Source organism: Lactuca virosa, chromosome 5 (assembly GCF_052849685.1).
Source record: "Lactuca virosa cultivar CGN04683 chromosome 5, Lactuca_virosa_CGN04683_v6, whole genome shotgun sequence".
Lineage (NCBI taxonomy): Eukaryota > Viridiplantae > Streptophyta > Magnoliopsida > Asterales > Asteraceae > Lactuca > Lactuca virosa.
In genome coordinates this window covers 274152448-274163731 of record NC_136430.1, presented here as the reverse complement: position 1 = coordinate 274163731, position 11284 = coordinate 274152448, and the positions used below count along the sequence as shown (strand labels likewise).

Below are 11284 nucleotides of genomic sequence, written 5' to 3'. Positions count from 1 at the left end.
TATAATTAAGGAGATTTGGGAGAGATTTCACATACTTGGAGAGATTTGGGAGAGATTTCAATAAAACAGTAAATATTATACAACACAACACAACTAAATACTAACCCCAAACTACAAACATGCCTTAATTAACTATATATATAATTTAATTTACATATATACCATATATACATACCTTCATCACATTGATGAGGCCCTCTTGAAATGTAGATCATGCCAAACAAATAAATTGCCTCAAGATGATCTTCATCTGCTGTTTGTCTCAACAAAGTTATTCCTAAATCAAAATTGCTATAATAAAAGCACTCATCCTGTTGACAGAATAACAATATCAATATATAACATCAATGACACTAAATATTAATAAATGGTATAGATTACATATAATTGCTGAAACTACACATACAATTCCTTGTTTGAACATGGCTTCAATATTATTATGCAATGCACATGTATGTATAAATAAATCAGCTTTCAGATTTTTGGGACCCATTCCTTCAAACATGGCAATGCATGCTGTTCTGTACACTTGAGGATCACCCCCTCCTTCATACATCTTCTTTGAAATTCAAAAATTTAAATACACGGTAAATAACAAAAAAATAAAGTTTTATTTCATCAAATATACATTCATTAGTTGATGTTTATTGAGAATTACCAAAGTCTTGCAGAGACGATGTCTTTCGCAGATTCTGACCCTAATACTACAAATATCCGACTCAAAAGCTCTAGTGGGAGATCATCTAACGAACGGCGAATTCTAGTATTCGACATTCTACTTACAAAATACACATTGGAGTAGTTGATTTCAATTTTTTTTTTAAATTAAGCGTAACTATGAAAGACAGTGTAACAGGGTATGGAAAAAAACTTACTTTATGCTGATCTGGTCGAGAGGAGTACAGGAGTCTCTATTATCGAAGAAAATCGTTTTTGAGAACGATTATCCTTCGACGATTTGGGGGTTTTAGTGTTTGTATGCAGATTTATCGTCCGGAAAAGTTGAGATGTTCCGAATGGTTGAAGAACTGGAACGCCGGCGTGACGTCAGAGGTATGATGGCGTCTTAACAATTTAGAGTGCAAAAAGACCAAATTGCCCCTGAAATCATTCCAAATATTTGAATACTAAGGGTATTTGTGTCAAAACACATATTTAAATATTATAGCCTTTTATAGCTAGGTAATATTGGACTTTTGATTGTTGAAATGAAAAAGACAAAAATAACATATATATCATAATCCATAATGTAATACATTTATATTAGCATTTCACCAAATTACTAGTATATATTCATGTAGTAATATACATATTAAAAGTGGAACAAGATTTTAACAGTAAACTTATTTACTTTAGATTTTAGACACAATAGTTTTCTTTTGTTGCCACTTTTAGTCCCTATGTTTATAGTAACTTTTTTTACTTTGATTTTCGCCATAATACTTTTTCTTTGTTGCCACTTTTAGTCCCTATGTTTATTCCTTTACAATTTTACCCTATGCAAAGCATGGGTTCTCCACTAGTTGATATTAAACCAAATTACCAAGTCCAAAATAAAATACATGTTTGTTTATGCCTTTACAATTGTATTTTATATGTATTTAATACTAGGAAAGAACAAACATTTGCTACATACAACTATAATCACAATACAATATAAACACAAATATTAAAAGTCCAAAATACATTATTCAAACATTATTTAAACATCATTACAAACTTTAACTCTTTTAGTCCCTTATTAACAACACAACATATTTACTAATCAAGCAACAACATCAAATAATTACTTATCAAGTAAATTACTATATATTCGTATATTAAACCAAAAGAATCTACAAAGCATTACTTGTCATAATATGAAAGTACATATCAACAAACTACTCATAAATTATACCAAACTCCCTAGAAAACCTAACGAAACAAGCATCCCATAAACAAATTTCACACATAAACACCCATTTGTATCCATTCACAAAAGTGTCTGACACACTAACTACAGACTTATGCAATGCACAAGATCTATGGAAGCCATGGAAGTGTACATGTTTCCTCCCCTCCCTATTTAAGTGGAGATGAACCTTAGAACAAGTTGCTCTAAGATTCCACTTACCATTTGCTCTACGGTAAGCATTGTTCAACATGTCTAAAGCTTCCTGCTTCCTATGTCCCCCTTCAGCCATCAGCATCATTCCCAGGACAAATGTTGAATCCAAATGTCCTAATGTATATGCTTCTTCAAGCATCGTTTTCCCTTCATGTTCAGCTTCTAAGAAAAATAACTTCATCTGAAAAAAACATTAAACACATAATTTCTAGTTAAAGTTATGCAAAACAAGTAAAAGATTAATTACTACAATGCATATATATAACAACGTACCAATCCATTCCTGAATAGAATATTTGGGTTTCTCATCTATGCATTTATTGACAACTGCATGTTTCGGGTCAGACCAAACACGAAATCGTAATCCATCTAACTCCATATGCTTATATACTTCATCCGTTTTTCCTGCCTCGTTGAAGAATCTGCAACTGCAAACGAAACACAATATTCGCTCCATAATGTAAAGACAACTCAAATAAACTTGTGAAATAGAATGATCAAAGACAAAACTTACACACTCTTTATCCTAAAAGCCTCGATTGCTGAAATTTTTGCCAAGTCGACTATTATTTTCTCCATCAGTTCAAATGGCATGTCTGTTAGCGATTTCATTTGATTTGTTGATTGATTCTTAGAAGAAGTACTAGCTTCCATAATAATAAACATTCACTAAGATAACGATTCTGCGAAAATGATTTTAGGGTTTTTTGACTGTCGGAATTTTGAAATTGGGATTGTTTGCAAGTGACTGAAATAAGACTGAAGAACTGAAACAACGTGTTTCGTCGGAAAACATTATGGCGCCTAGAAGATGTTCCATTATAAAATGACCAAATTGTCCTAATACATACAATGACTCGTATTTAATTAGTAAGGTTAGTTTTGTAAAAATTCATATTTAAAAGAAAAATCAATTTCTATTTTAATCAAGGTTGTAAAAATCGCTCGTCCGTCGCTCGGCGGTCGACTGGCGATAAGCGATTAATCAGACTCAGCGGGGATTAATCGGGGACCCTAAATTATTAATAAAATTATTTAAAAAATTAATATTTCCTACAAAATTAAGTATTTGAAAATTTTAAATTTTAATACACAACCGGCACAAATGATATATGTTGACCAATGACCCGTATGTCATCCATGGACACCATAAGCAACTACCATCTTGACCAATGGCCCATATGTCATCCATATGTCATCCATGGACACCATAAGCAACTACCATGTTGACCAATGACCCGTATTTCATCCATGGACACCATAAGCCATTTCCATGTGAACCAATGGCCCATATGTCATCCATATGTCACCCATGGACACCATAAGCCATTACCATGTGGACCAATCAACCATATGTCATCCATGGACACAATAAGCCACTACCATGTCGACCAATGACCCTTATGTCATCCATATGTCATCCATGGACACCATAAGCAACTACCATGTTCACCAATGACCCGTATTTCATCCATGGACACCATAAGTCATTACCATGTGGACCAATGGCCCATATGTCATCCATATGTCACTCATGGACACCATAAGCCATTACCATGTGGACCAATCAAGCATATGTCATCCATGGACACAATAAGCCACTACCATGTCGACCAATGGCCCTTATCTCATCCATATGTCATCCATGGACACCATAAGCAACTACCATGTTGACCAATGACCCGTATTTCATCCATGGACACCATAAGCCATTACCATGTGGACCAATGGCTCATATGTCATCCATATGTCACCCATGGACACCATAAGCCATTACCATGTGGACCAATCAACCATATGTCATCCATGGACACCATAAGCCACTACCATGTCGACCAATGGCCCTTATGTCATCCATATGTCATCCATGGACACCATAAGCAACTACCATGTTGACCAATGACCCGTATTTCATCCGTGGACACCATAAGCCATTACCATGTGGACCAATGGCCCATATGTCATCTATATGTCACCCATGGACACCATAAGCCATTACCATGTGGACCAATAAACCATATGTCATCCATGGACACAATAAGCCACTACCATGTCAACCAATGGCCCTTATGTCATCCATGGACACCATAAGCAGCTACCATGTTGACCAATGACCCGTATTTCTTCCATGGACACCATAAGCCATTACCATGTGGACCAATGGCCCATATGTCACCCATGGACACCATAAACCATTACCATATGGACCAATCAACCATATGTCATCCATGGACACCATAAGCCACTACCATGTCGACCAATGGCCCATATGTCATCCATGGACACCATAAGCAACTACCATGTTGACCAATGACTCGTATTTCATCTATGGACAACATAAGCCATTACCATGTAACATCCCAAAATTCGAGGCCAAAAATTTCATTTTAATTAAGTGATTTATAAAATAGTTTATCAAATCGTTTCCAAAATCATGTCAATACATAGAGCCATAATATCAAGTCTCAAACCAAAACATCTGAAGTATCAAATATTAGAGTACAATCCCAGAAAACTCTAAGCGGAAATCATAGGTGTGTGTGTGACGCGCTGCTACACCGCTGGCTCCTTCCCCTTAGACGAAGAGGTACCTGAAACCAAAATGAAACTGTAAGCACAAAGCTTAGTGAGTTCCCCCATCATGCCACATACCATACAACCACATAGCATACATACTGCCGGGCAATTCTGGGGCACCCGTCCTACCCATGTCAAGCCATTCTGGGGTGCTGACCTACCCATGTCGAGCCATTCTGGGGTGCTGACCTACCTATGTCAAGCCATTATGGGGTGCTGACCTACCCATGTCAAGCCATTATGGGGTGCTGACCTACCCTCCGGTATATCTCAACCGAACACGGGGACTATTTCACCCCCTACTGCTAACACATAATATCATATCACAATCATGCTGTCAGACATATCTGGGGTGTCCGACCTACCCATTGGTCCTAACGACCGAATCGGGGACTAGTCCCCTCCTACTGATACTATCTCACATAACAAAGCAACTAGCATACTTCCATACCAAGCAATCTAGCATACTCACATATCCAACAATAACAGACCAGACAATTATCACAAAGATAATCATCCCAACTAAACATTCACTAGTGGGTCGGCCTTGGTGCCTTAGACCCACTCCTACTGGAAGGTAACTCACCTCGATGTCGTGTAGTGTCTGAACTGTCCTCGGCGTGAAGGTCGGCTCTCCTCGACTCCTCAATCCCTACACGACAACCCTCAAGTCATCAAACAGAACAAACAACCCTAACCAGGGTCAATACCAAAACCAAGCAAGGTCAACATTGGTCAAAGTCAACACCCATTTGACTTGACTCACCGAGTTGGTCTACCAACTCGCCGAGTCCATACTCCACTAACCCGATCCAACCCCGACTCCACTCGTCGAGTCTACCAAGAACTCGACGGGTTCTCCTTCATTCAAAACATCGGGACCATCTTCATCCGACTCGTCGAGTTCCTCCTTGAACTCGGCGACTTCATCTCCCTCACAAGAATGTGTCCGGTCTACGACTCGCCGAGTTGTATGAACAACTCGTCGAGTTCATCTTCCAAGATTGGGAGATTGCCGTGGACTCGCCGAGTCTGTTCATACCCTCGTCGAGTCCCATGATTCCCAGGTCACTTTTCGTGTCTAAACATCCACGGGACTTCCTCCCTAACAACTGGTCCATCCACAGAAAGGATTTGGTGGTAAATACACCGCGACTCGCCGAGTCCCAACTCGTCGAGTCAATCCTTGAGCAATACTATACAGTCGATTTCAATGGGTCTTAACACCTCAAAACTATAGATTTGGCCCCCTAGTTTCCATTTCATACGTAAAGTTCCAAACTTGGTACACATGCAAGGGGTCTTTGGCCAAAAAAGCCATAAAAGATGGCCTCCATGGTGCATGGGGTGTTCATGGAAACAAAATGGGCACCTTTTTGCCATAAAACCCCCCAATAGACCTGGATCTAAAGCTACACTGACTTCCAACACTAAATCCCGAATACCACCTCTCTAGGGCTTAGAAAGATGAAGGAAAAGGCCCAAAAATCAAGATCTATAGACAAAGGTTCAGCTTCATACCTCCAATAAGCTGAAAATGAGCTCCAAACTCTGGATCTTCTTGTTTCCCCTTGGTCTCACAAGTTCCTTTCCTCTTCTCAAGCTTCACAACCCACCAAAAAGCACCAAAATGGCCTTAGAACACACAAAACGGCTAGGGTTTCGATATGATGTCTTCTGGGAGTATAAGGGACGATGGAGGCTGAGATAAGGTGTTTAAATTGGGTGCAAACCCTCAATTTAGGGTTTACCCAAACAACACCTACTCGCCGAGTCAGTCTCCGACTCGTCGAGTAGGTCACTTAAACTTCCCGCGGATCCCGACTCTACTCGACGAGTTGGGCCACCAACTCGTCGAGTCCCAGAGAAAATACATACAATTATTGAATAAAATACATACCAGGAATCAGGTGTTACAAATCTCCCCCACTTATTTTAGACTTCGTCCTCGAAGTCTGCCACTGGGTCCTGAAAAAGCTTGGGGTAATGCTCCCTCATCTCGTCCTCCGGCTCCCAGGTGCATTCTGATCCCTTACGTTGCTGCCACTGCACCTTTACCAGCTCCACTCTCTTGTTTCTCAGGTCCTTCGACTTCCTGTCAAGGATCGCCACTGGTCGCTCGATGTAGTTTAGGCTATCATCAACCTGAATATCCTCTAAAGGCACCACTGCCGAATCGTCCACCAGACACTTCCGCAACTGGGAGACGTGAAAAGTGCTATGGATCTGGCTGAGTTCGGCTGGCAGATCCAGCCTATATGCCACCTTGCCCACCCAGGCTATAACCCTGAAGGGTCCAATATAACTGGGGCCCCGCTTGCCCCGCTTCCTGAATCGAATGACGCCCTTCCAAGGTGACACTTTCAGGAGCACCATATCCCCGACCTGGAACTCCAGGTCCGATCTACGCTTGTCGGCATAACTTTTGTACCGACTTTGAGCAGTCTGAAGCCTGCTCCGAACCTGCTGGATCCTCTCTTTAGTCTTGAGTACCACCTCGATACTCCCCATGACCCTCTGACCAACCTCACCCCAGCATATCGGGGTTCTGCACTTCCTCCCATACAACATCTCGAAAGGAGGACGGTCGATACTCGCATGATAACTATTATTATAAGAGAACTCTGCCAACGGAAGGTAAGTATCCCAACTACCTCCGAAGTCTAAAACACACGCCCGCAGCATATCCTCTAGTGTCTGGATGGTCCGCTCGCTCTGAACATCCGTCTGCGGGTGAAAGGCGGTGCTAAAATGCAGACGAGTACCCAGCTCGTCATGAAACTTCTTCCAAAACCTGGAAGTGAACCGCACATCCCTGTCGGAAATCACTGAAACTGGCACCCCGTGTCGCGCCACTACCTCTCTGATGTAGATGTCGGCCACCGTTTCAGCCGAAATACTCTCCTGAATCGGAATAAAATGGGTGCTCTTGGTCAACCGATCAACGATGACCCAAATCGAATCCACTCCACGTGCGGTCCTGGGAAACTTCGTAATGAAGTCCATCGTAATATCCTCCCACTTCCACAGCGGGATATCCAACGGATGGACCTTGCCGTGAGGTCTCTGGTGCTCAGCCTTGACCTTCCTGCAGGTCAGACACCTCTCCACCATCCAAGCTATGTCCCTCTTCATACAGGGCCACCAATAATCGAGACGAAGATCCCTGTACATCTTCGTCGCCCCGGGATGGATACAGAACCTAGATTTGTGCGCCTCTGCCATCAATACCTAGCGTACACCCCCATGGTAAGGGACCCACACCCTACGGTGAAGAGTCAACAATCCCCGACTATCATAGTCGAAGGAGGAAACTTGACCCACAATTCGCTCACTCTTCTGATGTTCCTCCTTCATGGCCTCCTGCTGGGCCTCCCGAATCTGTTCCAACAGCGGAGTCACAACTGTCATCCTCAGACAGATGTCCCTGATCGGCGCCGCCTTGCGGCTAAGCGCATCGGCCACGACATTGGCCTTCCCCGGGTGGTAGAGGATCTCGCAATCATAATCCTTCACCACATCAAGCCACCGACGCTGCCTTATATTCAGATTTGGCTGGTCCACGAGATACCTTAGGCTCTTGTGGTCCGTGTAAATGGTACAACGAACCCCATAGAGGTAATGACGCCAAATCTTGAGGGTGAAAACAACAGCCCCCAGCTCCAAATCGTGCGTTGGATAATTCGCCTTGTGAGGCTTCAGCTGCCTCGAAGCGTAAGCAATAACATGCCCCCTCTGCATCAATACCGCGCCCAAACCTGAGATGGACGTGTCGCAGTATACAACAAAATCATCCATGCCCTCCGGCAGGGCTAAGATTGGCGCCTCGCACAATTTCTGTCTCAATGTCTCAAACGCAGCCTGCTGCTCAGGCGCCCAGCGAAAGACCACGGCTTTCCTTGTCAGCCTGGTCAGGGGCACAACTATCTTGGAGAAGTCCTGAATGAATCTCCGATAGTAGCCTGCCAATCCCAGGAAGCTCCGAATCTCAGATGGAGACCTTGGAACCTCCCACCTCATCACGGCCTCAACCTTGGCCTGATCAAATGATATCCCGTCCTGGTTGACAAGGTGTCCAAGAAACTGCACCTCGCGCAACCAGAACTCACACTTAGAGAACTTAGGATACAAGCTCTCCCTCCTCAAAGTACCCAAAACCTCTCGCAAGTGCTCCTCATGATGCTCTCGCGTCTTGGAATAAACCAAGATGTCATCGATGAAAACTATGACGGACCGATCCAACATCGGTCTGCACACGCGGTTCATGATGTAACATCCCAAAATTCAAGTCCAAAAATTTCATTTTTAATTAATTAACTCGTAAAACATTCACTAGTAAACATTGTAAAAAAATAACATGCCATCTCATAAAATCAAGTATCATGTTTGAAAACCCACAACATAAACCAATATCATATCAGAGTACAATCCCAGAAAACATCATGCGGAAAATCATATGTGTGTGTGATGCCATGCTATGCCGCCGGCTCCTTCCCCTTAGACGAAGAGGTACCTGAAACCAAAAACTGAAACCGTAAGCACAAAGCTTAGTGAGTTCCCCCATCATACCACATACCATACAATACCATCGGTATCTTTCAACCGGTAATCATCATCGGTATCTTTCAACTGGTAACTGGGGACTATTCCACCCCTACCACTAGCATACAATAACAAGATATAAGCATACAGTCAGGCATATCCGGGTACTGACCTACCCCTTGGTCCTAAGGACCACTATCAGGGAAACTATCCCTATCATATCATACAGATATAACTCATAACCAAACACATACCATACTAAGATAATTATCACAAATACAATCATCTACTAAATACTCATCATTGGTGGGCCGGCATTGTGGCCTTAGACCCACCCCTACTGGAAGGTAACTCACCTCGTATGTGAAGCTGCCGATAATCTGTGCGGGTAACCTCCGTCCGCTGCTGCTCCGGAAATCCTCCGGCTACAAACTCCACAAACACTCAGTTAGAAACTGATTTCTATACTCTTAGGGTAAAATGACCATTTTACCCCCAACCAAGTCAAGTCAAAGTCAAAGTCAACTTCCAGTTGACCCGACTCGCCGAGTTGGGCCATCAACTCGCCGAGTCCCTCACTCTCTACTCGTCCTCATCCGTGACCCTACTCGTCGTGTTGGGTCGTTAACTTGACGAGTTCTTCTCTCATTCGAACGCCCCATGAAAACTCATCCGACTCGCCGAGTTGATGAACAACTCGTCGAGTTGGCCTTTATCTGATGAACCAGATCTGTCCTCAACTCGCCGAGTTGATAAACAACTCGTCGAGTTCTAAGGAGATTGCCTTGGACTCGCCGAGTCCAAGAATGCACTCGCCGAGTCCAGTCTTGACCAATTCCATACAGTTGATTTAAATGAGATCTAACACACCAAAACCATAGATCTGGCCTCCTAATGTCCATTTCATACGTAAAGTTCCAAACTTGATGCACATGCATGGGGTTTTTAGCTCAAAAGTCCACATAAAGTGTCCTACATTGTGCATGGGGCTTTCATGGCCCTAAAGTTGGCACCTTTATGCCATGAAACCCCTCTTAAGGTCCAGATCTGAAGTCAAAACCCACCCCACACTCCCAATATCGAAATATGACTTAGGAATCCAAAGAAATCCCAAGTTGAAGATGAATAAACACATAGATGAGTCAAGACAGGGGCAATATACCTTGAAGTTGCTGAAAATGAAGTAAAGTCCCCGGATCTACTGTCCCCAACTCAAGTTCCAAGCTCCTTTCTTCCTTCCAAGCTTTACTATCACACAAGAACACCAAAAATGGCCTCAACAAAGCACAAACGGCTAGGGTTTCGATGAGAAGTGTTTGGGAGCATAAAAGGGGAATGGAGGCTGCATAAGGTTGTTTAAATAGGGTACAAACCCCTAGATTAGGGTTTTTGTCCAGACAGCAGCTACTCGCCGAGTCCAGAATCCAACTCGGCGAGTCCATGACTTAAACTCCGCGCCTCATCCCGCTTCTACTCGGCGAGTTGGTCCTTCAACTCGCCGAGTCCAAGACCAAAAATGCAAAATAATTAAAGATTTAATAAAAGAATATGTACCAAGAACCAGGTGCTACAAATCTCCCCCACTTATTTTAGACTTCGTCCTCGAAGTCTGCTGCTTGATCCTGGAACAACTCTGGGTAATGCTCCATCATCTCATCCATTGGCTCCCATGTCTATTCCGAGCCCTTCCGGTGCTGCCATTGTACCTTTACTAGCTCAACCCTCTTATTCCTCAGATCCTTCGACTTCCGGTCGGGAATCGCTACAGGTCGCTCGATGTAATTCAGGTTGTCATCAACCTGAATGTCCTCCAAGGGTACCACTGCTGAGTCGTCTACCAGGCACTTCCGCAGCTGGGAGACGTGGAAAGTGTTGTGGATCTGACTGAGTTCGGCTGGCAGATCCAGCCGGTATGCCACCTTGCCCACCCGGGCTACAACCCTAAATGGTCCAATATACCTGGGACCCAACTTGCCTCATTTCCTGAATCGGATGACGCCCTTCCAAGGCGACACTTTCAGGAGAACCATATCCCCGACCTGGAACTCCAGGTCTGAT

At 43.1% G+C, this 11284-nt stretch overlaps 1 protein-coding gene across 1 annotated transcript; it reads right to left on the bottom strand.

The window, feature by feature from the left end:
* Window positions 1-306: 306 nt before the first annotated feature.
* LOC145112757 (uncharacterized) lies at window positions 307-2761 on the bottom strand. The gene is made up of 4 exons (XM_079048887.1): window positions 2622-2761; window positions 2381-2535; window positions 2114-2269; window positions 307-311 (listed from the first exon to the last, which is right to left on the bottom strand). Exons 1-4 carry the CDS (start codon window positions 2759-2761, stop codon window positions 307-309), a joined length of 456 nt encoding a protein of 151 aa, XP_078905013.1.
* Window positions 2762-11284: the final 8523 nt, after the last annotated feature.

What these genes read in the sequence shown, in the direction of transcription:
- LOC145112757 (XM_079048887.1), bottom strand. Translation starts at nt 2,761, where the DNA reads ATGGAAGCTAGTACTTCTTCTAAGAATCAATCAACAAATCAAATGAAA. An exon ending in GCTTTTAGGATAAAGAGTGT is followed by an intron (nt 2,536 to 2,621) that starts GTAAGTTTTGTC and finishes TTTCGTTTGCAG; the next exon opens with TTGCAGATTCTTCAACGAGG. An exon ending in TTCTATTCAGGAATGGATTG is followed by an intron (nt 2,270 to 2,380) that starts GTACGTTGTTAT and finishes TATTTTTCTTAG; the next exon opens with AAGCTGAACATGAAGGGAAA.